The sequence below is a fragment of the Sorex fumeus genome, unplaced genomic scaffold (genome assembly GCF_029834395.1).
Source record: "Sorex fumeus unplaced genomic scaffold, SorFum_2.1 ptg000043l, whole genome shotgun sequence".
Taxonomy (NCBI): domain Eukaryota; kingdom Metazoa; phylum Chordata; class Mammalia; order Eulipotyphla; family Soricidae; genus Sorex; species Sorex fumeus.
The window spans coordinates 43,033,485-43,060,758 of record NW_026606100.1 but is presented as its reverse complement, the minus strand read 5'-3'; the positions used below and the strand labels follow the sequence as shown (position 1 = coordinate 43,060,758).

Sequence of the window (27,274 nt, the reverse complement as noted above, 5' to 3'; positions counted from 1 at the left end):
AACAGATAAGCAGATCAAGAAACTGCGGCCTCTGTCCACCATGGAACACAATTCAGCTAGGAGAAAAGACCAACTTTTGCAGTTTGCTACGACCGAGACGGAAAAGTCAGGCTAAGTGAAGTGAGCCTGAAAGAAAGATACAAAACAAGCATGGGATTAATCCCACTCCTATGTGGAGGATAAAGAAACAAAGCGCAGGGCTGACAAGTCCCCACGGGTACAAATCCTGTGACTTGACCACCAGAACTGGGGACGGAAGAGGCTAAGGACACGGGCAGGAAGAGCCCTTGGGGGGTCAGCAGCAGTGCCAACATACAACGAGGATAGCAACACTACTGTCAACTAGGACACCTCAAGCAAAACGATTGGGACGGAGAAAAGAAATCTCTGCAGCATTTTAATTGGGGGGAAGCAAGGGACGGTTTGTTTTACCCAACGGAAGCAAGTGAAAGGGGAGCAAGTGAAAGGGGGAATTTCTGGGCTGGACCTGGATGCATTTTCTTCCTTTGTCAAAAGGTTAAATGAATGACATATTCTTCAACACTTCAAACAACAACCAAACAAGCAGAACTTGGACCAGGACCCCAGAGTGCTGACTGACCACGGTCTCTGCAAGCCCACACACTGTGCCGATGCCCCTCGGGCCACAGCAGAGAGGAGCAGCCCACAACGTTCACCTGATGGCCGGCTCGCAGGCCTCTCCTGCCACCCTCTCCTTCCTCTTCTTACTAGGCTTCTGCTTTTCTATGCAAGGGTTGGGGACTGAGCTCCAGGCCTGATATATGCAAGGCAAGTGCCCAACCCTGGAGCTAAATGCCTGGGCCCTGAACCTTCCTTCGCTCTTTGGACCTTCTCCAAGACTCTCTCTCTCTCCTCTCTCTCTCTCTCTCTCTCTCTCTCTCTCTCTCTCTCTCTCTCTCTCTCTCTCTCTCTCTCCCCCTCCCACCCCTCTCCCTTATATCCTCCCCCTCTCTCCCTCTGCTGATGGCCTTATTTCTGGCTGTATGAAAAAAAAAAGGTATTCAGGAAGAGCTTCCGGGAACTCCTGCTTAGACTTCTGAATGACACCCCAGCCTCCCTCCTGTCACAGGCTGCCCACATGCCGACAGACCAGCCATCCCTGGTACAAACAGTCATCTTCTCTCGTGTTCTAAAAGATCCCCACCCCTACCACCTACCATAGCTTCTTTTCTCTACTGGACCTTGGCCATCAAAGTAACCCATATGCTGGTCTCCCAATTCCATTTTTCTCCTTTTAGCAACTGCTCTATTTTCTCCTTTTAGCTAAACTGAAAGAGTTGTCTCTGCTGTCTTTAGTTCTGCTTCTTATATTCTATTTAAAAAAAAAACCCAACAAAACCCAAACCTTAAATAGGTATTTCCTCCATTCCACTCAAGTTCTAGTTGAGGACATCAATGAACAATGCCATTAAATCAATGATGGATTCTTAGTCCTTCTCTAACTTGATCTACCATTAACACCCAACACATCTGGGCACTCGTTCCTTAAACACTGGTGCTAAGACATTCCAGGAAAACTATACTGTCTTGGCTTTGCTCCTTGCATACTCATTCTCTCGTTTTCTTCTCCTTGCTCTCTCAACTTGGAGTAATCTACGACAGACTACTCAAGGCAGAGTCTGTAGCCGAGCTAAGCACAGAAACTCATCAAAAGGTTTAGAAACGTTAGTGACATTCGGCTGTATCATCAGTAGCTGTGCATTTCATATGCCACTAAAAATAATTTGATTTTTAGGATTAACACAATTCTAGAGATTGTTTGAGATGGAGGCACTGTGGCCCTGCACTATACTCCTGTTGTTCATTGATTTGCTTGAGCGGGCACCAAATTGTGAGACTTGCTGTTATATTTTTGGCACATCGAATATGTCACGGAGAGCTTGCCAGGCTTAGCCGTGCGGGCAAGATACTCTCAGTAGCTTGCCAGGCTCTCCGAGAGGGATGGAGGAATCGAACCCGGGTCGGCCGTGTGCAAGGCAAACACCCTACCCGCTGTGCTATCGCTCCAGCCCAAATAGAAATAATAGAAAACTCGATGAACCAAGAACTAGCAGAAAAACGGGTTCTAATTCCATTTTTTCACTAAATTCAGGATATGCATGTGGGTAAATCACAATCTATCTGAGTCATTAAATAAAGGATTCTGAATAGGGTCTTTTGGTCCTTTTAGCTCTAATATTCAAGTTGCAATCATTCTGTAATAGCAACATTCTTCATCCCATACTGAACTTGTCTAGGGAACCCCAGATTAACACTGGGGTGACCTACACTGCTCTTTAATAAAATCAGAAAGAATTTCAGAGAGTAAAGAAAAGAACTAACGTGAGGGGTTAAATCTGCACCAATATTTTTTTTTCCCACTTCCTTAAAGTGCTGTCAAGCTACAGAGTAAATATATCACATAACAAATGAGAATAAACATCAAGAACTTAAAGAATTCTTACAGAGTCTGTCTCATACCTTCAGCGTTTAGAAACCAGCAACTGGGGACTCCTTCGGTTAGCTTTGTCCCCTCGGGGAGGCCGAGGCTCAGCTTGAACTGAAGTGTCTGGCCCGGAGTTGCAGCCACGGGGGAAAGCGTAATGCTTGGAGCAGATTTAGGTAGTTTGGGCAATGTCTTTGGTTTTCCTACTGCTAACGGGCCATCTACTGTGACGTTTTCAGATTTGAAAACCGGAAGCTAGGAAATTAAAAAAAAAAGTTTATGAAAACATAAGTACTTGACGGTAAAGAGATTTTTTTTTTAAGATATTAATAGAAAAGCGAGGTTTGTGCCAATGAAACTTAGCTGTCATTCTAGCCTGAATTAAACTACATGGAAATGTCCTCGTGATTATTTTGTGGATTGAGAAAAATTATTTCCTGGACAAAGGTGAGATATTAAGACATGGACTAAAAATTCTGTTAGAGGACATGTCCTTTTCTTTAAACGCTGACAAGAACACGTACTTAAGCTTCTTTCAAGTGTGTTTTCCCTGGCTCAAGAAAATGTGGCTTCTAAAGCTTCTTTGGGAATTTCCTTAGGTAGAAGCTTCACCGTAGGAAACAAAGGCTGCACATCCAGGGTGGGGAGGGTTGGGGGGAGGAAAAAACCCACCCCATCACACGGCATGAGTCACCGTGTGCGTGGATTTGTGTGCATTTAGAAACAGATCTCTTCTTTTTCTCCAGAAAGTTCAGATTCTCTCCAGCTTCCAGAACCTTTCTCAATTTCTTGACACCAATGAACGCTTTATTGTATAGACAAAACCGCCTGGAAGGAGGCTCTGAAATATCCCTGCCCACCTGTCACCCCAGCGAAGCCCTGTCCAGGTATTCCTGCCCTGCTATGTGGCTGTCAGCATCCCTCTTAAAAGGACACCCTGTAACTAAGATTACTCACCACAAACAGGGTTTTTGTTTCCAAATCCATCACTTTAATCTGGTGGTTGTTGGTGTCTGCTACATACAGTAACTGACCATTCTCTCCGATACATAAGCCTCCAGGTTCATTAAAAGTTGACTCGGTGAAACAGGAGTGGATAACGTTACTGGCCTCTCCGGTTCCTGCCAATGTTGTACAGTTTTTTGTTTTTGGATCCACAACTTTAATCTAAAGGAGAAAAAAATGTATATACTTGAAGGTCAATCTTATGTTTGTGTAATGAAAAGTACACTATCAAGCCAGCTAGAGAATTTTGCATTCCTTATGAATCTCATAAAATTAGGCATTTCTGCATTTCTTAAAAAACACAAATTAAATTTATAGTCCAAGGGGAAAAGGATATCTTTTGAGAACAAAAAACTATGTAAAATGCTCTCCTAACACCTTTTTCTTCTAGAATCATCTTTGATGACATTATTTATGAAATTAAATCTTAATCTTTTTCTTTCATGATGGGACGCACTTTCACAGCTGAATTTTCTTTTGAAGAGCATCCAACATTGAGAATTTTCTGCTTATGCTGTTAAGCTTAATGATTTCTTGTTGTGTCTCCATCATGCTGACTTTATAATCTCTCGGCACAAAGCATTTTCCCCCCACTAATTATTTTTTAAAAAAGAAAAATGCAATCAAATGGATGGTTTAATAGTCAATGCATTAGAAACAAAACAGAAATGCTTCCCATAATGGATCTTCGAGCAAGTCATCATAATAGTCAAAAATGTTCACCTGTTGGTTGGCACACTAATTTCCCTGCTCCCTGCCTTCCCTTTCATTTACTGAATGCGCAGCTTTGAGAGGTTATAATTCACCGTCTGTAGCTACGGTGATTTGCAAATTTTGAATCCTTTGCCCGGCTGACGGTACCACCATCGTATCAGGAGGGAGCAAGCTTCTGGAGAGAGCTGTCAAAGCCTGTTATTCCTCTACTTCAGAGTGGCAGCTGGAGGAGGCTCACGAACGCATTTAGCATTTTAAATACACATATGGAAGAAAGGCGGGTGTCACACGATTCCGCCAAGACTCACCTTGTGATTATAAGAGTCAGCCACGTAAAGCAAATTCCTTTTGTTGTCCCAAGTGACTCCCAGTGGGTGCTGAAGCTTGGCATTGATTCCTACTCCATCAACATCACCAAAGGCAAAGAGATTCTGAAAAGAAGAAGAAAAGAATGAAAGAAAGCAAAGAAATAGCACGTGTGAGAAACTTTACAGGGTTTTCTAAGGGTGGAAGATCAAAGTTAAATGGCTGTGTATGTGACTAAAGGGGGAAGACGTGTCACCTTGTAAAACAGAGTAGGGCATTTGATTCAAATTAGGAAAAAAGTAACGATGGTGTTCTGGACCAGCATTAGGTTGTGGTGTTCGGTAGATGGATTCACAATAATTCGACATCTGCTCAGAAACAGGCCAAATCTGCTCGATAGCAAATACTGAATTCATATATATATATATATATATATTGCTTTTTGGGTCACACCCGGCGATGCTCAGGGGTTACTCCTGGCTCATGCACTCAGGAATTGCTCCTGGCGGTGCTCGGGGGACCATATGGGATGCTGGGAATCGAACCCGGGTCGGCCATGTTGGCTGCGTGCAAGGCAAACGCCCTACCCGCTGTGCTATCACTCTAGCCCCTGAATTCATATTTTTCTCTTCTCTTGGCAATGAACATTTATCCTCCCCTTTCTCTGAAGTCTCAACTGTGAGCGATGGTTAAGGATAAGGAGAGTAAATTCACTTTCGTCAGACGGTTCTCTTACTCGGGTTTCTGCATATTCCCGTTGCCTTTGATTGGATTTACTTTGAAATTCAAAGGAGCTTGCTCAGCTCCAAGTTTCTGGGCCGTGCCTATCCCTGACCACAACAAGCTGGCTCGGAGCTGGGCATGAGGGCAGAGAAGGGGGTCCCTTACCATGGGATCGCGCTCTCCGCCCACGAGGTGCCTGACGGCTCCATCCTTCAGGGAGACGGTTCTCACGGTGCTGCTCTCGCTGTCCGCCACAAACAGGCAGCTCCAGGGATCTTCGGAGGCCAGAGACAGGCCAGAAGGTTGGGCAAAGCCTGCCTTGTGAGGGTAAGCGTTGTTTCGATTCTCTTCATTCCCACTTCCAGCGAACCGGAGGCATGTGCCCTTCTTTAAATCGCTAAAAAGGTAAATTTCACACAGGGAGTCAACGTTGGTCTGGTTAAAGCAGCCGGGAAATGAACATCCAGGATGGTGTTGACCCTGGTAATCTGTGTCCGGTTTAGTTATTAAACAAGTGAAAGTGAATGAGAAACCCACAGGTGATTGCCAAAGGGGGAGGGAAATTGAATGATGGTGACCACTTAACTCAGCTAGTCAGTTTCACTGTGTTTTTTTCCACTCACTAATATATTTACTCACTATGTAGAAATCTTTCTCCTTTTTTTTTTTTTTTTTGGTTTGCTTTTGGGCCACACCTGGCAGTGGTCAGGCTCTGAGTTCAGGGATCACTCTTGGTGGCACCATATGAGGTGCCAGGAATTGAACTCATGCAAAGCAAGGGCCCTTCCTGCTGGACTAGCTTTCTGGTCCCCAAACCCTTCTACTTTTTTGGGGGGATAAATGGAAAACTGACATGTCTCAACGACCAGAAAGGAAACCCCGACAGGGTCGGGATGCTCAGAACAGTGGTTGTATCACTGACAGGAGATCTTTCACTTTTAGGTTGTGCATTAAGATGCCACGTCAACCTGACTTCTTTTCAGCTGCCATCTTAGGTCCTGAAAGGGGACTCAAGGGGATGCAGCTCCCGAGGGTTCCTGCTGCCAGGCTGCTGCCCTCCGTGCCAGCTACTAGCAGCGCCTCCTTCCCTGGCATGGCTCCTTGGTCTTATCCCACTGTACACATGGCCAGGAGTCTTTGAAAAACCCGGGAAACGAATCTTATCATGCAACTTCCTAGAAGCATGGAGGATAATGTTCAGATGCCTTCGAATGACTCACAGGGCACTTGGTGATCTGACTTCTACTGAGAACAGGAGCACCCCTCCTGGCTTGTCGAGCCTCCACTCTCTCTCCTGCCTCCTCCTCGACCCGCTTTTAGGTTCAAAGCTTCTTCCAGGAAGCTTCCCTTCTACCTCAGATCTCCACGGCACTGGGCGTCCCTCATTTTCATGAGGAAGTTTCCATGAAAGGACTAACGGAGGGGGCCCCTTCCCGCACAGACATTATACTGTCCAACAGAGTTCCGACACTGACGGATGCTTCTCCTGTCCCCCACTGAGGGCAGGAACCCCCTCTCTTCATTTCATTTCTGACACAGAAAGCTTATCATTTCATTCCCAGCACGGAGCGTGTTTAATAAAGAGCTGCGAGACAAATGACTAAATGCTAAGCCATCAGTGAGGGGCGGACACACCACCTGGAGTCTCTGGGATTCGACACCATGGCTGTCACTGCTCCTTTCCACTGGCAAAGGGTAACAGAGATGATGGCCATTCGCTGTCCGTGAGGGCTGTGCTCTCTGGCATCTGGCTGCCCCGCATTTGCTTATTCTGCTGACACACGGCACCAGGCACCAGCACGCAGGAATGACGAAGTAAAAGATTGTCCCTTTGCTGGGCGGTCAGATAGGAGGAAGCGTCAACAACCAAGGGTGCTCACAAAACAGAGGAGCTGTCACAAGGAGAGGAAGGGAACAGGGTGCGAGAGCAGCAAGGAGGGAGGGAGAGAATCAACTGCTGGTGGAGACTAGACGAGCTGCCAGCTCCCCCCAAAGCATCGAGCATCGGGAAGGTTGGCAGAGTTTCCCATGGTGGACAAGACTGCCCCCTGAGGGTGCTGGAACAATGGCCGAGGGTGCCAGGGGGTGTTGGGAGGGCCGGGGAGGGGGCTGACAGTAGCTTTGGGTGCAAATGTGGGGGTGAGGGTGGGGTTCTGTTCGTTAGCTGTAAGAAGGTGGGTTTCCAGGGAGGCACTGTGATTTTTTTGGTCCCCTGAGGAGGAAGCAGTGGGTGAAGTAACTGTGGAACCTCTGACCCCCAGCAAAGACTACGAGACCCGGCGGGGAAATGTTTCACCTGGTCTATCCCCACCAGGGGCTGCAAAGCTGCTGACTTGAGTTGCATGCATCATGCGTGTGTAAAATGGGCTTAGGAGATGGAAACAAGGAAGCGGGCTCAGAAGGTGCAGCGTGTCCCACGGCAGCTCCAGAGGCTGCGGCAGTGCCGGTTCCAGTCTCAGGCTGGACCAGACCACAGAAGCCAGCTCGGCACAACTTGCTCAGCAGTGCCCTGCGGCTGAGACGGAGAGTGGATGCACGGCCGAGGGGAGATAAGCGCCCCCAAAACAGTCCCCGTTCTTTTCCTGGACACTCGCTGGGGGATTGCTCTGCCCTGGCTCCTTGACGTGAGGTGTGGCCAGGAGCACAACTGAGGAGACCTAAAGAGCAGAGACCTGAGTCCCTTTGGGGTTAGAAGCTTTATGCGGTGGTGAGCGACTCGCCACCTATTTCTCTCTCTCTCTCTCTCTCTCTCTCTCTCTCTCTCTCTCTCTCTCTCTGTGCCAGGATGTCCGGCAGGGCTCCAGAGGGGAGACCGTTTCCTCAGCCGGCTTGGCAGTGCTGGGTGCCCCCGTGAGTCTACGTGAGTGAATGAGAAACGATCTTGTCTAAAGTCACTGAGAATCATGGTTGTGCAGGCTGGCAGACCTTGCCCAGACTGGCAAGGGTGTTGCAAGGGCAATGACGATGGGGAAGGGAATTTTGTCAACTCTGAGGCGTGCGGTTGAGAGAGAGAGAGAGGTGGGGTGAGGGGGGAGGGAGAGAGAGACAGAGAGGGGAAGGAAGAGAGAGAGAGGGGGAGAGAGACACACACAGAGACAGAGAGGGGGGAGAGAGAGAGGGAGAGAGAGAGAGGCAGGGAGAGAGACAGGGAGAAAGGGAGAGAGGGACAGAGAGACAAAGAGAAAGGGGGAGAGAAATAGTGGGAGGAGACAGAGACAGGAGAGACAGAGAGGGGGAGAAAGGGAAGGGGGTGGAGAGAGAGAGAGAGAGACAGAGAGAGGTTCCCACTTACTTCTTCTTGGGGAGGCGGCCATCTTCCAGCAGGAGGGCCCAGATCTGATGCGTCCCGGCCATGGCGATCCAGAGAACGTCATCCTTCTGGGGCTCTGAACCTGTAGAGCAAAGAAACCCAGTTATCGTGAGGACGCCCGGCTGACAGAAACACTTGGACCGCTTCAGGAGCTGCCAGCCAGGGAGGGCAGCAGTAAGTTAATAGGTTGCTGCGGAGAAGAAAATACAGTGTTGAGAGCTGCTTTTGAAAACTGTCCATTTTCCATGCAAAGTGATGACCTTTCTAAGACTTAAACTATTTACTGTCACGATTTCCACTGCAATCTAAAGGACGCCCCTCTGTATCCCTTGGCACAGTATCTTTAAATATTTGACTCCTTTATGTGACAAGGAGAATGAGCGGGCGCATTTCCAAAGGAATTCTGCCTGTAAAATACCTCGCACCAACCACCCAAATGGCATGCCGGCTCTTTGAGCAAACAGGGGGTCTTTCGATAGCTTAAGAAATGTCTAGTTCCACCATTTGCTTTTAGATTGAGACACACGTCACGTCTTTACTCTCTGCAAAAGACAGAGATGACAAGCAAAAAATAAATAGATAAAATAGCTGAGTATGCTGTAAATCACAACACAGCAGTTTACTCAAATTTATGATCGTTCTCTTTTTATAGACTAATGTTACAAACTATTACAAAGTGACATTAGCACTTCTCAGATGAATTCTATTGAGATACCAAATTATTTTCATGTCAGCTACTGTAAGGTTACCTTCGCACATAATCAAGACATTTCAATTACAAAAATTTGGCCAGGCATTATCGTCTGCTGAAAACAAAACAAAACAAAGCAAAACTCTGCTAAGGGGATTTTATTTGTATGTTCCTTAAATTCCAGTCAGCGGTTTCCAGAGGACATTTTTCTTCCTTGACTATGGTCAGGTCCATCCTCCAGAGGCTTTGTGACTTTCCAGGGCCACCAAGGCAAGACACAAAGGATTGGGAAGCTGAGCCTGATAATGACAGAACAGCTGGGTCATGTGTCGTCTCTTTCTGCTTTCCTATCACACTGGAAGGAGTCAGTCCACCAGCTCTTCCACGGGCCAGTATTTTTATGAACGTGAACAGTATTACAAAGAACATGGACATCCGGGTAGTCTAGAGACGTGGTCTCTGCCGAGTCAGCGGCTTTCCATAATTAGTCTGCTTCGGTTTCATCCCCACCAAGTGAAGTCACTGTCAAGGGCACGTTCGAAAAGCCAGGCAAGTGAAAGCTGGCTCCAGGAACCACCGACGAGAGGCTCCCAGACCCTGCGCCCCCAGCTGCCAGACGCAGGAGATGAAGCCCACCCTGGCAGCGGAAGCCTCGTTGAGTGCTGTCCTCTGCGAAGGCAGCTGAGGCCAAGCTGTAGCTCCCTCCCCAAGAACGGAAGTGGGACAGGGACATTTCTGCCATCAAGCAGATTAGACATTAAACTGCAATGATCAGAAAATGACATTTGAAGACTTCTGCTATGCTGAAGGAGAGTTGTACTAGGATATAGCTGAGTGAAAGACCCAATCACGTCTCCACCAACTTGTCCTTTGAGTAAGCCAGTCCATGGGCCAGAGCAACTATAGCCAGTAGGGTGCTTGCCTTGCACGCAGACAACCCTGGCATCCCATACGGTCCCTCAAGTTCAATCCCTGGCATCCCACATGGTACCCCAAGCACCGCCAGGAGTGATTCCTGAGTGCAGAGCCAGGAGCAACCCCTGAACATCGCCAGGTGTGGCCCCCCCCAAACTAAATAAACCAGTGCAGTTCCCTGTGGTCTGACTGTGAAGGCAGCCACTGTTGAGTGGTGGTTGGGGGGTACTGCTCCTTCCTTCAGAAGCCCGGGGCACTCGGAAAAGCAGAGAAACAGAGGCTGGGGCAGGTCACAGGTGTGTGAGGCTCGACACACCAAGCAACGCAGACCAGGCTGGCCGATGAGTGCATCAGTCATGTTCAAGGCACTAAGCTAAAAGCACTCTACCAATTCCTTTAATAGCCTGAGCAAGCATCACGGTCACCCCTATTAGATAAGGAAACTGAAACTTTAAAGAGGCGAAACCATTCACTGAAACGTACACAGCTGCACCTGGCCCAGGTGCTGCATCCAGGCAGTGGGCAGATCTGAGTGAAGGACTCCAGCTGAGAACTGTAAGCTGAGCCTCTCCTTTCCCCTGCCCCTCCCCCACCTGCCTCTGTCCTGAAGCCTTCTTGGCCCTGGCACCAAGGATCAGAGCACATTCCCAGGTGTCTCAGAAAGAGGGATCTGATGGGAAGGATGAGGGCTGCCCACGCCAGGAGTTGTGAAGCCAGGCTCCCTCCTTCTGCCCTTCCTTGCAGCCTCTGAAATAGTCTATGGCTGAATAAGCCCTTGTCACTGTTTTTCTCGAGTCCCTTGCTTTTCCATGTTTGGTTTGGTTCAGCTGATCAACATCTCAGGATGACTTTTATGTTGAGACTCTCACACAGCAAACACTTTTATAGGTCTGTGTGTGGTTCTTAGTGCCATTCATACGCTAATTCTTGCGATTCTCCAACATGGGGGTGAGGTGGGGGGAAGTAGTTCCTATCTTCAATTTAGGTGACAAAAACAGAGGCAGAGGAGGATTACACAGTCCCACCACCACTAAGAGGTAAAACCCAAAGGCTGTGGCCGCAGAGTGCTTCTAACTGCCGTTCCATCGCATCACTCTGACCCTGCCACCTTTCACTAGGGCGGTGGAATCTGTTCATGAGAAAAAACTGGGGTTTTAATAAAGGCAAGTCTGGCACATACAATGTCTATCAAACTAACAACAGAGTGATAATTTATACTGTTCATTCTGAATTTTGAAATCTAAAGCACACAGTTCTATCACCGAGGATAATAGTTTTGTTCTTCCTAGTAAGAATCAGGCAATCACAAACATTTGAAATTAGAAGTGCACATACTATCACTGACTCTCAGTAGGCACAAATGAAAAATTAAATAAATAAACAAATAGAAAAATAGATAAAAAAACAGTGCCAAAGCCCAAAAGGTTTTGGAAGCATTTTAAAAAGCAAAATCCTCACAATTATCAGTGAGGATTAGTGAAATAGTTTCAGAAGGCAGGAATAACAACCAGCAAATGAAATATAAAATGAATAGAAAATTACCTGCAATCCAGCTTTTAAATATCACGTTACTTTAAGCTACTATGATCAAAATAAATCCCACTGACTCTTAAGAGCATCTGTGAAATTTTCCATTAGCGTAATAGGTTTTTTTTTTCCCTACACAATTTCTAACCCCTGAAGCCTGCTACTCTTGGGGTTCAGGCTTTGGCCTGCACGTGGTCATCCAGGTTTGTTCCCCACATTATGGTCCTCTGGACACTGTCAGGACTGAACCCTGAGCACACAGCAAGAGTAGGCCCAAGCCCCCAACCAAAAGTAAGTAAATACATACAATAAAGTCCAGACCGAGCCCAATTCTTGATAAACCGGGTCAACCTCCCATAATCCTGGCAGCCGTTACAGTTCTCCACAAGATGACTCACATGGAATAAAAAATGAGAAGATGCACATAAAAGTAAGCAAAACCAAACATACCCTCCAGACATATCAAACTGCTGAAAACCAAAGAGAAAATCTTGGGGGCAGGGTTACGGGGTTGGTGAGTGGAGAAAGGGAATACTCTATGTCTGAACAATCAGAAAACAAACAAACAAAAAAAAAAAACAAACGAGAGACTCTTTAATTAAATTAAAGCACTGAAAGGAAATGGAAAAGTCAATCCAGATTTCTATCTGGGAGAGGAAAATGAAGCACCTTTTCATGTCAGTGCTGCAAAGTGAGCATGTTTGGATCCCAACCCGACAGGTGAGAAAGTGACATGTGAGTCCCCCAGGCAGAAGCTCTGTCATCTCAGACACTCAGAACCCCAAGGAATAGTCACTTTGGAAACTGACAGTTTCTTTTAAAATTACACACACATACTAACCAGGATGACACCAATTTCATTCCTAGGTATTCCCCCCTCCCCCCCCGCCCATCCCTGCTCCCTTTTTTAATTGCCCAAGAAAAAGAAATTCCCCTGTTCACAGTAAAATATATACAGGATGACTCTCTAAGCTGAAGGAAAGGAGTCAGACCTATGAGGCCAGAACGAGACTAGGGCTAAGGAACAAAAAGTAGATCCCTGCTGCCGTGGGTGGCGGAAGAGAATTTGGTGGGGTGACTGAGCTATTCTTTCCACACCTTGGATGTAGACAGTGTTACAAGGCTTTGTTTTGCTTATTAAAATTCACAGAACTTAACCCTAATAAGGTTGAAGTTTTCTTTGTGTAAATTTTGGAAATACAATCATTTTTTATGCTAACAAAATACACTGTATGTGACAAATTCCTCAAATAAATATTGTCTTTAGAAGCTGAATATCTTATGGTATTTTACAGAGTACTAATGGAAGTCACAGAAGCTCATTATCTAAGCATATAAGTACCAAGACAGCAGATTATCGGGCTGGCCGGCATTTCAATCACTAAAAGTAGTATAAGAACAGCTAAATCTACATAAATGCTGACCAGAGAAGGTTGAATTTGGACACACTGTCCTTCACAAAAGTTTTTTCCTTTTTTTTTTTAAATAATGATTCTGAATGATGTAAAGCCTAAGGCACTTTGAAAAACTAGTAGTTTTTTTACTATTGTGATAGAAAAATCTCTCAGACCATTTCTTTCTAGCATGAATGGAATCTGTTACAGATTTGATATAAATCTTAGAAACACAGCTATGCTTCTGCTCAAAAGAATGAATTTATTGGTAGTGAGCAACTGTTTTTAGTGCAGCAGAAAGCCTCTATGTAGAGTGATAATCCAAAGTGAACAAACAGGGAATGATCATTTTTGTACAAATTGCTTTATTTTTGTTCTTTTATGGCTGTAATGGCATAATCAGACTACTCATTCATGAAATATGCAATACATGTTTTTGCATATTACGTGTATAATGAAAACAATCAGCGGTATTTCAAGTCTACTTTCCTAATTTCTTCTTTAAGTAGGCTGTTTGTTAATCTGGTCTCTTGGTAGGATAGTCTCTTACTAGAGTTTTTTTATTCTCTTTACCTGATCTGTTTTCTTTCTAAAATTTAATTCTAATTAAACAAAGAGATGCATGTTACATAAGCTTAAACGGGACTGAATTTCCATGCACACACATGGCCCAACCCAGGAATGCATACCTCAGGTGTCCCCCCGCCCCTCCCAGACCACACTTCCCGCCCCCCTTTTTCTGGAAGGAACCTCTGGTCTAAAAACTTGTTTCTCTCTTTTTTCTTTTCTCTTTAATTTTCCCATTTCTGGAAGACATCCCACTGTATCGTTAGTCTTGCTTGCTCCTGCACGTCTTATAAAAGAGATCATATTTGTGAGAGGTCCTTCTCACAATTTCCTTTTCTCAGCCAACAGACGCCTCCAGCTGGTACAGGAATCTCCAAGGCCCGTTACTCACCTCCTAGAACATTCTAAGACAAAAGGACACCACACATCTAACTCCCACTTGCGGGGGCTTTCCTTCACATAGCCTCATCCTCTCAACTTCCAAACCATGGTGGAATTTCAGAAATATTCTCCGAAATACTTTAAGTATTCAAAAACGTAAGTGTCTTGAGAGCTACTTCCTCCCTTAGCTGCCTCTCCCTTCAAGCTGTGCTCATCCCCACATCTGCTTAAACCACTCGTGTGTATGATGTGATTTAAATATATACGAGCCAAAATTCAAATGAAGGCAAAAAGGGAATTGCTTATAGGAAAACAAAGTTGAATATTTTTGTGAGAGACTCAATAAAGGCAAGCAACTAAGTCGGATCTGGCCCCAGCGTGGGAAGACAGCTGGGGAAAGAAAAGAGGCTAAAATCAGTCTCAGATTTCCCTGCAGGTGTCTTAAAAGTCTCTCCACAGTTTAGGGAAACGGAGACACCAATTTTCAGTGGTATGGGATGATCAAGGACCACTTGAAGTGAATAGTCTCACACCAAAAATTTGACTTAAAAATATATATTCGTGGTATGTGTTTTTTTTTTAAGTATCTTGATTAAATTTTTTTTTAAATTGAGATTCTGTGGTTTACTGTTAGTGATTTCTCAAGCACGTAATCCAAGACCATGCCCATCACCAGTGTACCCAGATCTCTCCTCCAAGGACCCCCAAGCCCCTCCCTTTCAATCCCAGCCCCCCCCCAACCCCGCCAGCACTTACCCGCCAACTCCTTAGCTCAGTTCTTCCATTGTGTTGCTCTGGGTCCTTTGTTACTAACTTCATATGCCTCTTCTGGGGGTAGCGGGGGCCACACCCAGAGATTCTCAGGGGTTACTCCTAGCTCTGCACTCAGGAATGACTCCTGGCAGTGTCTGGGGTACCATATAGGATGCTGGGGATCAAACCCGGTTTGGGCGTGTGCCCTGCTGGCCCTTGCAGCGTCTTTAAGTCCACATATGAGGCGGATCCTTCTGTATCTATCCTGTCTTTCTGGCTGGCTTCACTTGGCATGATGACCTCTAGTTCCATCTATGTGCTGCAAACTGCCCGAGTTTGTTCTTTCTTAGAGTTGCACTGTATTCCGCAACTTCTTGATTCATTCGTTGTATTTGAGTATTTGGATTATTTTTATATCTTGGCTATTACACTAAGTACAGCGATGAACATAGGTTTGCATATATCCCTTTCAATAAATGTTTTTTTGTGAGAGACTAAGGTACAGAAGGTATGATTTTGACAGTTTTAGGCAATGTTACTGCACCACACACCCATCATGAGTGCCAATTTCTCATTACCCCTAGGTTGTCCCTGCTCCCCATATTAAAATGTCTTAAATTAAAATAATAAGGCATGTTTAAAGGGTTCCAGACTGAACAGCTTCTAAAAATACGAACCAATGATCATATCCAGTCATCAATAAAGGGCTCTATTTATCTTCTTCTACTGTCATTTCAGAAAGGACTGAGAGAGCTTACCAAGACACAAAACCCTGATGCTATGAATTCAAATCAAGAAAGTTGAAGCCATAGGTAATTCGGGTAAAAAGTATACTGCCATTCTAATTTTTTTATTATGGGTTTTGGGTCACACCTCAAAGTGCTCAGGAGCTATTCCTGGCTCTGTGCCCCGCAGTGACCCCTGGTGGTTATGGGGGGAACTTTGGTTGCATGTAAAGGAAGCACCTTCCCTCCTGTATTATCTCTCTGGGTACCATTCTAAAGGTAAAAGGTAAAGGCCCTCCCGTTGATCATCGATTTGCTCGAGCGGGCCCAGTAACGTCTCCATTGGAGACTTTGTTGTTACTGTGTCTGGCATATCGAATACGTCACGGGGAGCTTGCCAGGCTCTGCCGTGCGGGCGAGATACTCTCGGTAGCTTGCCGGGTTCTCCAAGAGGGGCAGAGGAATCGAACTCGGGTTGGCTATGTTGGCTGCATGAAAGGCAAACGCCCTACCGCTGTGCTATCGCTCCAACCCATTCTAATATTTAAAAAAAATGAAGTCATGCTGGAACTAGAAGGATAATACTAGAAGGATAATAAGGCGAGTAAGGTGCTTGCCTTGCATGTGGATGATCTGGTTTTGATCCCATCACTCCATATGTTCCCCCAAGCCTTGCCAGAAGAGATCCCTGAGCAGAGCCAGGAGTAAACCCGAATGAAGCCTAGTTGGATATGGCTCCCAAACCAAATTCATGCTACTTTACTTCCTAAACAAAAATAAACGCAGCCAACATGGCCGACCCGAGTTCGATTCCTCCGCCCCTCTCGGCGAGCCCGGCAAGCTACCGAGAGTATCCACCCGTGATGTATTCGATATGCCAAACACAGTAACAACAAAATCTCCAATGGAGACGTTACTGGGCCCGCTCGAGCAAATCGATGAACAACAGGAGGGCCTTTACCTTTACCTTTACCTTTATGATACTCAGTATATCTAAGAGCTTAATGCATTGACACCAGAGCTACAATTTGTGTTAAAGACACTTTATGTATTGCCTTTTTGGGTCATACCCAGCAATTGCTCAGGAGTTACTCCTGGCTCTGCACTCAGGAATTGCTCCTGGTGGTACTAGGGGGACTTCATGGGAGGCCAGGAATCAAACCCAGGTCTGCTGTGTGCAAGGCAAACGCCCTCCCCGCTGTTCTATTGTTCTGGCCCCTAAAGACACTTTAAACTACCAGTAAATCGTAACAGCAAAACTGCAACAAGTACCACTGATGAGAATCTGACTAGTTCCATCAAATCTTAAATAGAATTTCTGGCAGGTTTAAGTCCATCATAAAACCCAACCGAGAATGTATCAGGCAAGTAACTCAAAATCGATGGTGGAGGGGGTGGTGCTGAAATTTTTATGTATGAAACCAGACCAACAGCAGTTTGGTAAATCACACCACTTCTAAAAAATGTGAAAAAATATAAATTTTAAAAAAGAACTAAAAAAAAAAATTCTTAGACCACAGTAGTCATTGTAATTATAGGTCCTTTATCCAGTGCTTGCAAGCCATGTTCTCTCAGCCAGCACTTTGAAATGTGTTGAGCTCAAGTGCACTCAGGATTACACCTCGTGCCAAACACCTGGAGGGAAGTTATTTTAACCTGCGAGTTAAATGCAGAGTCGAAAGCTGTTAGTGACCTATTGAGGGAGGACTCACCCGTTTCTCAAAACTGTGCTTAATAAAAACACAATCACCTCTCAGGCAGCAATCACACCACACCAGGTGGATGTTGAGGGAGTGTTTGTCCATGGAGCCAAGAGTTCCCTTGGATAGCAATTTGGGTGCAGTTGCAATATGAAATAACCAGAAATTCTCTGCCGTGGAAACGACAGAAAATATTCAAGCCTAGAGAAATATTTATGTATTCTGTGGACATTTAAAGAGCTCCGACTTAGTACAGCAAGCAGCAAAGTGCACACTGTTTTTTTAAAATAATGTAAATTCTGACATATGTGGCAGACTGAAGTACATGCTGTTCTCAATTCTTTCTGCCCATGAAATAGCAGTTTATACCTACACCCTTGCTGTGGCCTCAACACAGCCAAAGTCTATGCATCCGCCCCGTGACTCTCGACTTAGTTATGTGATTTGCTTCGATATTAAGTAGCAGATAAACAGTTATGACTCAAGCAAAAGTTTTAAATGTGTGTGACTGAGCTAACTCCTCCTGGAGTGATAGCACAGTGGTGGGGCGTTTGCCTTGTGCGCAGCCAACCCAGCCAAGCCGGGTTCGATTCCTCCTCCCCTCTTGGAGAGCCCCGCAAGCTACCGAGAACATCTCGCCAGCATGGCAAAGCCTGGCAAGCTACACATGACGTGTTCGATATGCCAAACACAGTAACAACAAAGTCTCATGATGGACACATTATTGGGCCTGCTCGAGCAAATCAATGAACAACGGTAGGACAGGACAGCCAAAAAATTATACCCCAGACAGACACTGGTTCAAGGAGGACGAGAAACAACTGGGGCAGTCTGGGCCCCTCAAAGAGCACAGAAGCTGTGGGCACACATTCTTTTCTTGCTCTATTTTACTGTTAATGTTTTATATCAACTATTTCTCAACTGGGAGACATATCAGCCCCTCCTGACTCCAGGATATTCTAAGGGGGCCACAGGTGAGGGTTTACAGCAGAGACTAAGGGGCCAATTGGTAGGCTAGGAGGTGCACATAAGAGGGATGTAAGATCAGAAAGGAGCCACAATCAGGAAGAGGTTGAGAAATGTTGTTTTGGACCATTTTCTCATCTGTAAGATTTATGGTTAAAGAACTCAATGGCTTACCAAAAGCCAAGAAGCAGGAGCGTTGAGTCCTGATGCCAAATTTTTAATCCGAATTACTTAGAATTGCTGGTACAAGGTGACAAAAAAGAAAACTGAACTGTAGTTGGCTTTATTATTATTTTTAAATTCTCTCTATGCAATCTATCCCCTTGTTACTGGCATGGGAGACACACGGCCTCCTTTCCCCATCCCATTCCATCCCTCGTGAGCCACCAAAATAACTCACTTATTGGGACATGGAACTCCAAAAATGGAAACCTCAAAAATAATTTACACAAAGTACCCAATATATATATATGTGTGTGTGTGTGTGTGTATATATATATATATGCATGTGTGTATGTGTGTATGTGTGTATGCATACCTATATATAGTGTAGGAGTTATCTTGTGACTATCAAAAGCTTAATTGCAACGGAAAACATTACAATCTTTAAGATGAATTACAACCAAACGCCTTCATAATAGAAAATTAGCTCAAAAAGAAAGCTATTCAATGAACTTGATTCTTATTTACTCTATAAAAATCACTCAGCCCCAGATTCCACTTTAATCTATTTTACTATTTATTTATTCATTAGTAATATAAATAACCATGTCAAGGTCAGAGGAGCAACTGAAAATAAGAGTACAAAGGCTCCTGGGTTATCTTTCGGTCAATTATTTTAGGTAGTAAATATCTTAAAGATAGGAAGTCTTGTCCACAAAGTTTCTTTTTCTAATTGTTTATAAGAAGCTATCATATTTCAAGAAAAAATTTAATAACTAAAAAAAAAGCAGCTATTATTTGATTTCTTTTTCAAGTTAGAGTACATACAAAGGGCTTTTCAAAAAACATTTGCACAGGGCTGGAGAAATATCACAGCGGGGAGGGCATTTGCCTTGCATGTGGCCAATCTGGGTTCGATTCCCAGCATCCCATATGGTCTCCTGAGCACTGCCAGGAGTAACTCCTGAGTGCAGAGCCAGGAGTAACCCCTGTGCATCGCCAGGTGTGACCCAAAAAGCAAAAAAAAAAAAACCCATTTGCACAAATGAAGGATCTTTTCAAGTTCTGAAGCTGTTGTTCTCTGGTGTGTTGGTTGTGGGTTTGGACACGAAGGCCCCCAGGACAGTGGTGGCGGGGTCCTGGCGCGCTGGTGCTGAGTGTGATGCAGTGACACCACAGGCCTGAACCATGAATAGTGATACTAAACTATAATGATTCCAACAGACGAATATTCAGAACTACATGAACTGTAAGCTGCAGCCAAGATGAAATTCTTCAGTACTGTGTAATCTATAGCTATTGTGCATATATAGTATATAAAGTTATACATGACAATATAGACTCCTTCTTATATATATCACTGCTGCCTTTGTCTTTACATAATTAACAAACCCTAAGCCATAGGTATAAAAGTATAAAATCTCTGGAAATATTTAAGTGCCTATCCCAGGGTATTTTAAAAACCTTACTTTTATTAAGGGAAGTTTACTTTTTAAAGTAAATTTTACCTTATTATTTACACCATATAAAAATACCATGGGTCAAAGATTTTAACATAAACCCCGTTTACACAACTTCTAGAAGAAAACACCAGCAGAGAGCTTCTTGACACTGGCCTTAGAGGGGATAATCTGTAATTTACACCAGATAGCAAAGGTCATAAAAGCAAAAGCAAAGAAGTGGAATTAAGTGAGGCTGAAAAAGTCAAAGGAAACATCAGAAAGAAGCAGCAGCAACTTGACAAAGGGGAGAAAATATTTGGAAATTATATATCTGATAAGGGGTTAATACCTCAAATATATTAATTGGGTAGTTTTTAATATTAATTATATTATATTATAGCATAATTACAATACAATAAAATATATTATAAAATATACTTTCACTTAATTGTTTTAATATGAATTAGTTATATTTTTATAATTATTTTATAATATAGTTAACTTAACAAAATGTATTACTATTTTGTTATTTATATAATTCAATAGCAAAACCTAAACAACCCAAGTAATACATGGGACAGATGGTCTGAATAAACATTTCTTCAATGAAGGCAAACAGCTGGCTGAGAGGTACAGGATAAGGTGCAAAACCTCAACAGTCATCAGGGAAACGAAAATCGAAACCCTCTGAGGTATCACCTCACTACTGTCAGAGTGACTATTACTGGGAAAGAAAACAAGAAATAATATGTGTTAACAAGCATGTGGAGAAAAGGGAACTCTTTCCTCCACCACTGGTGCAGCCTCCTGAAAAACTGATGATTTCTCAAAAAGTCTAAAAGAGGGAGCTGGGACGCAGCTCAGTGACAGCGCACAGGCCTTGCACGTGGCGAGGTCCTGGGTCTGACCTTCAGCATCAAACACACAAAAAAATAGTAAAAAGAGAACCACAATAGGACCCTGCAATTTCACTTCAGCATATTTATACGTATTTATACATATTAAAACAAAAACACTAAGAGAAAAGATCCCTGCACCCCACCAAGAAATATGCCCAATGATCAGGACATGGAAGCACTGTCCATTTCTATGGATAAAAGAAAATAAAAAACAACGTGGTATACAGTATATGATGGAACATTATCCATCCGCATAAATGGAAATTTAGTCATCTGCAACCACACGGTGAGACCTTGCAGCTTAAAGCTAAGTGAGGTCAGATAAAGACAAATGATCTTATATGTGGAATATCTCAAATGTTTTTTATTTTTTATATTTTCAACCCTCACCCCGCAAAAAAAAAAAATCAACAAGCCAACCCACCTGAACCCATGGAGTACAGACAAATGGTTCCCAGAGCAGGGAAAGGGAGTTGGAATAAAAGAAGGGGCTATAAAAAAAATACAAAGCAATAGTCCAACAGGGAGGGCATTTGCCTTGTACCTGGCAGACCCAGGTTCAATCCCTGGCATCCCATACGTCCTGCCAATCACCACCAGGAATAACTCCTGAGCACTGCCAGTGTGGCCCCCAACTGTGCTCCCCTGCCCACATACACACTGAAAAACAAAAAACATACACACCAAGGTTTCCGCCACAGAATATACTAGTCGTGGGGATGCCACAGGCCACCTGTGGACTTACAATAATACTGGATGTAAAAAATAAAATTTCACATACCTGATGTTCCAAAAACTAGATCCCAAGGGGAACTAATGGGCTGCTGCTGTCCACTGCCTCCACCTTCTTTATCTGTCCCTTGGATTCCAATGCCAGCTACTGTGCTTACCGTCTCGGTCTCCAGGTCAATCTGAAAAAACATGTTCCATGTTACTTCATACTTTTCCTTTTGGAACAGCAAGATTTCTAGCAAGATATATAAAGAGTATCTGCAACATCAATGCTTTGTGTAGGGCGTGCACAAGACTCAGGTGTTTCACTTCCCCACCTGTCCACTCTGCCTGGTTCCTCTTACCGTGCCCTCCTGGTGCCCGTTAGGACTGATCCCACCTTAACCGCAAAAATCCCTCACAAACGTACACATCTGTGTAGCCCCACTGGTATTAAGATACGGAAACTTTCATCCCATGAAATTCCCACACCTCCATCCTGTCATTACTGGCCCCAGTGGAAAACGCTACTTTTCTCCCTATCACAGATAAGTTTGATCTCTCCTGATTTCTGATGAATAATCATACAGTACGGAATCCTGTGTGAGGCTTCTGTCCTTAAACCTTCCTGAGATCTGACTGTGTGTCAGCAATTTCTTTCTCCCTGGCTGAACAGCCAATATTTTTTTTTCTTCTTATATTTATTTATTGAATTATTGTGGGAAGTTACTAAGCTTTCAGGTTTAAGTCTCGGTCACACAACGATCAACACTTCTCCCTTCACCACCACTCATTTTTCACCACCAAGAACCCCAATATATGCCCCCTCGCAATGCCTGTGAGGCAGATGATTTCCACTTTACTGTTCTCTACATTGATTACATTCATTATTTCAACAAAAGATGCACCATTAATGTTTAGAATTTACCCAACAATCAGAATTGCTGAAAAGGCATTGTGAAATACTTTGTTTTCTATAGCTGGTTATGAGAATCATATAATCTCGCATGGCTGCAATAGCGGCCTCGCGATTTTGGATTTCTGCAAAGAGCCAGGTAATTACAAGATTGGTTTCTGTGCGTCTGGTGTTATGGCTTGAACAGCCAATATTCTTTCATAGGGATATACCGCCGTTGATTTGTGCATTTTCCTATTGATGGGATCTGAGCTGTTTCCAGTTTGGGGCCTTTAAAAATAAGAGTTGTACCCAAAAGGAGAGAGAGAACACAGGGGATTGCCCTGCCACAGAGACAGGGGGGATGAGGGGATGGGGGTGGGAGGGATATTATCCATGGTGGTGGAAAATGGGCACTGGTGGAGGGATGGGTATCTGATCATTGTATAATTGAAACCAAAGCACAAAAAATTGTAAATCTACAACTTTAAAAAAAAATAAAATAAAGGGAAAAAAAATAAGAGTTGCTAGCCATATTCTTGTCAAAGCCTTGCTGCCAACATGTTTTCATTTCTACACCTGTAGGGCTCTAATAGCTATGCTATAGGGTGGGTATCTAGTTAGTTTGATGAGAAACTTGCCAGATTTTCTCCAGTGCTCTATCTATCATTGCTTTATCACCACTGACAATGCATTATTGTTCAGACTGCTCCATAAACTGGTACTATCTCCAGTCTTCAACCATTATAAACACATTTCCCTGTAGCCTTCAATTACATTTCCTTTGAAACTCATGATCGCGTTTTTATGTGCTTGTGATAGTTCTCTTGAAAGATGCTCAAAGCCTTTGGTCCATTTTTTAGTAGTGGAAACCTTTCATTTGTAAGCTTATCAATCAGTTGTCAGATAGGATTTGTGAATTTTTGTGGCTGTTTCCTGACAGCCTGTGGTTTGCTTGTCTTTTCATTTTCTTAACAGCAAATATTGACGATTCTGACTTTATTTGTGATTTATGATTATTAACATGCCCTTTTCTGTTTGTTTTTGAGCCACACAGGCAGTGCTTGAAGGATTCTCCTGGGGTCACTCACCAGAGGTGGACCATGTGATACCAGCGAGTTCTCTTCCTGGCCCTTCCTTAAGAAACCTTTGTGCTTCCCCACAAGTCACAGAAGTATTGTCATTTGTTTTCTTCTAAAAGCTTTATGGTCACGGCCAGAGCGGTAGTATAAATATAAATATAAAATATAAATATAAAAATATAAATAAAAACTTTATGGTTTTTTAAAATAAAAATATTGAAAATAATGGGGCTGGAGTGATAGCACAGCAGGTAGGGAGTTTGCCTTGCATGTGGCTGACCTGGGTTTGAATCCCGGATCCCATATGGTCCCCCGAGCACCACCAGGAGTAATTCCTGAGTGCAGAGCCAGGAGTAACCCCTGAGCATCGCCGGGAGTGACCCAAAAAGAAAAAAAATTAAAATGAAATTTATGATTTGAGCATTCACATTTTAGTCAGTCTTGAACTGATACTTATGTGTTCTGTGAAGTTGGAATGATACTTTCCTCTCGCCTCTCAACTAACTTAGCTCATTGTTTAAATATTATTTGCTAAAATAACTTCCCTTCTTCCTTGATTGCACTAATGCTGTTTTGAAAGTCAGATAGCTATCGATAAAAGGTTATCTCCAGATGATTTGTTATTTTTTACTGGTTATTCTTCTATCCTTATTTTAAAAATGTTACTTTTTTGAACAATATAGCATTATAGAATCTTAAAATCAATAAGTCTTTTAATTTTGTTTTCAAAACTTTTTTATGCTTTTTTTGCATCAAGATAAATAGAAACAGCATGAACTTTCTTAAAACACTGTAATTAGCTTATTTAGATTCTTCTGGTCTCTCTCTCTCTCTCTCTCTCTATATATATATATATATATATATCAAAGAAAGTCTGATTAAATTGTAGTGAATCAAGAAATAAATTTGGAGAGAACTGATACATCATAATATTGAGTTTTCCAGTTTCAACATTAGATCAAATTTTCGCATCAGTGTTCTACAGTTTCATACAGGTCTTGTGTACATTTTGCTAGATCTATTCCAAGTGCTTTATGTGTTTTGTAAACAGAATTCTAATTCCAATGAAAAATTCCTATTTCAAGTTGACCGCTATTAGTACATTAAAATGCAAGCGAGTTTTTAATATTGATTTTGTGTTCTGCAACCTTCCTAAATTCACTCACTAGTTCAAGTAGTTTTTTTTTTCCCCATAGATTTCTTAGTATCCTATGTACATGACACATGATTGGTAATAGTTATTCCACTATCTTTCAGCCTGCATGACACCTATTTCTCTTTCTTGCCTTAATTACAACAGTTAGGACATCAGTACAATGTTGAATAGGCAAGTGCTGGAGAGAACCCTCACTTGTCCCTAGTCTTCAAGGAACAGTAGTCAATATTTTATATTAAGTGTAGCTGTCGACATTTTGCTGACATCCTTTGTTAAATTGAAGACATCTGCTCTATTTCAAGCCTACTCATCTTATCGTGAATAGGTATTAATATTTTCAAACGCTTTTCAGAGTCTAGTGAAGATTATGTACTCTTTTACTATTACTATGATGAATTACATTGATTTCAGCAATATCCTCTTTGCATTTTTAAGAAACTACTGATATAAAGAACACTCAACAATGTAAACTTTTTTTTTGCTATTATTCCTAATTGTTGTTATCAGAGGCTGATAAGCAGGGCAGAATGGGAGGCTACCATGTTTTCTACTTTGTATTTTTTCCTTGGGCTGGAGCGATAGCACAGCGGGTAAGGGCGTTTGCCTTACACGCAGCCCACATGGCCGACCCGAGTTCGATTCCTCCACCCCTCTCAGAGAGCCCAGCAAGCTACCGAGAGTATCTCGCCTGCACGGCAAAGCCTGGCAAGCTCCCCGTGACGTATTCGATATACCAAACACAGTAATAAATCTTACAATGTTACTAGGCCTGCTCGAGCAAATTGATGGACAATGGGAGGACAGTGACAGTGATTTTTTCCTTTGTTTCATGGTACCAAGGTCAAACCTCAGGGTTTCATTCAAGTCAGGCATGAGTTCTACCACTTAGCTATATTCCTTGGCCCTTATTTTCACGGAACTGAGTTTGCAAGAAACAATAGCAAAAACTAGAGATGGGAGTTCCTTGAAAGAGAGCTCCATTAAGAAATGTATTACAGGGCCTGGAGTGATAGCACAGCGGGTAGGGCATTTGCCTTGTATGCGGGCCCACCTGAGTTTGATTCCCAGCATCCCATATGGTCCCCTGAGCACCGCCAGGAGTAATTCCTGAGTGCATGAGCCAGGAGTAACCCCTGTGTATCGCTGGGTGTGACCCAGAAAGCAAAAAAAAAAAAATGTATTACAAAAACTGGTATTACTGAGAATTCCTTTTGCAAAAAAACCCATGGCCCAGGCAATATCACCAGGGAGTTTGAATGAAAAGTCAAACATTCATTTCTATTCCAAAACACAGAAAAAGAATGAAAACAAACTAGCTCATGTGATGAGGTTCGCGTGACCTTGATTATGAAATCAGGTGAAAAGAGCACAAGAAAATAAGAGTGTTTCAATTTATGAAGATATATTTTTAAATTTATTTCTTTACTAAGGATAATACTGACCCCCTGTGTTTCCTGAGTATTGTCTCAGGCTTCTGCAAAGGGATGTCACCACTCCAGATCCACCCACCAAAGTACTAATATCACTCCCTTCCATCCACTGGTCCCCTCCCCCCTTCCCTCCAGTAACTTCAGTTGTGCTGTCAGAATCCGTGGATTTGTTTTGGGTTGTCAGCCCCCTTTGCTTTGTTTCTCTTTCCATTTCTTCCCCCCACCCTTTTGCAGTGCCAGGTGTTCAAACCCAGGGCCTCACATGAAAGGCAACTGTGCACATACTGGTGTATAATTTGCTTCTGGGTAAGAGATAAAAGAGAAATCATTCAGTGTTTGTCTTTCTCCTCAATTATTTTGCTGAGCACAATCCCTAGAGTTGCATCCATGGGTGGCAAATAACAGGATGCAATCCTTTATTATAACTAAATAGTATTCCATCGTGTGTGTGTGTGTGTGTGTGTGTGTGTGTGTGTATGTGTGTGGTCTTCTCTTTCTGCTTATACACTGCTAGACATTTGGACTGCTGCCAAGTATTGACTGTTGTAAATAGAATTGCAACGAGTTCATAGATTTTTTCCTTTCCAAAATCAAATTTCTGATTTAATAATAAACCAACTCATCAATTACAACTCAGCAAAGATTAACTCAATTATTTTGCAGTTTATCTGTATATCAATTGTTACTTCATATACTTCCAATTAGACGATGCTATTTTAAATCTTTTTTTTTGAAACAAATTTATTTTTTATTGAGTGACTGTGAGATACACAGTTAGAAAGCTGTTCTTGATCAGATTTTCAGTCATACCATGTTCCAACACCAGTGTACATTTCCCACCACCAATGTCCCCAGTCAGTCCCCAGTCCCCACTCAGCTCCTGGGAGAGAACAAGACAGAGTCTCCTACCCTATGCCTGACTGTCTCCACCAGGGCCCAACAGCTGAAGACCACCGAGGCCCAGCCAAGGCCATGCTGAGAGCACTCTCCACACACTTGGATGAGCCTCACGCATAAAAGAACTGACAGAGGAACCCAGGTGTGTGGGACCCGGGGCTGAGATCTCCAAGCCTGTACAGTTTGGGACTGGACCTGCCAGTAACTAGACAGTTACACCCACCAACTGCCGTGTAACTCCAACAACAGCCAGGATCCAGAGATCATCACACTCAGCTCCTGGGAGAGAACAAGACAGAGTCTCCTACCCTATGCCTGACTGTCTCCACCAGGGCCCAACAGCTGAAGACCACCGAGGCTCAGCCAAGGCCATGCTGAGAGCACTCTCCACACACTTGGATGAGCCTCACGCATAAAAGAACTGACAGAGGAACCCAGATGTGTGGGACCCGGGGCTGAGATCTCCAAGCCTGTACA

General features: G+C 43.5%; 1 protein-coding gene across 1 annotated transcript in view; it reads right to left on the bottom strand.

Annotated features, from left to right (window-relative positions):
* The window catches only part of NHLRC2 (NHL repeat containing 2), a 55,509-nt gene that overhangs the window by 4,326 nt on the left and 23,909 nt on the right, over positions 1-27,274 (bottom strand). The window contains exons 5-10 of the mRNA XM_056120648.1: positions 21,408-21,537; positions 8,487-8,586; positions 5,360-5,591; positions 4,474-4,596; positions 3,404-3,613; positions 2,482-2,701 (exon numbers count right to left, since the gene is read on the bottom strand). Of these exons, the coding sequence (XP_055976623.1) occupies positions 2,482-2,701; positions 3,404-3,613; positions 4,474-4,596; positions 5,360-5,591; positions 8,487-8,586; positions 21,408-21,537 (1,015 nt within the window). The remainder of the gene's footprint in view (positions 1-2,481; positions 2,702-3,403; positions 3,614-4,473; positions 4,597-5,359; positions 5,592-8,486; positions 8,587-21,407; positions 21,538-27,274) is intronic.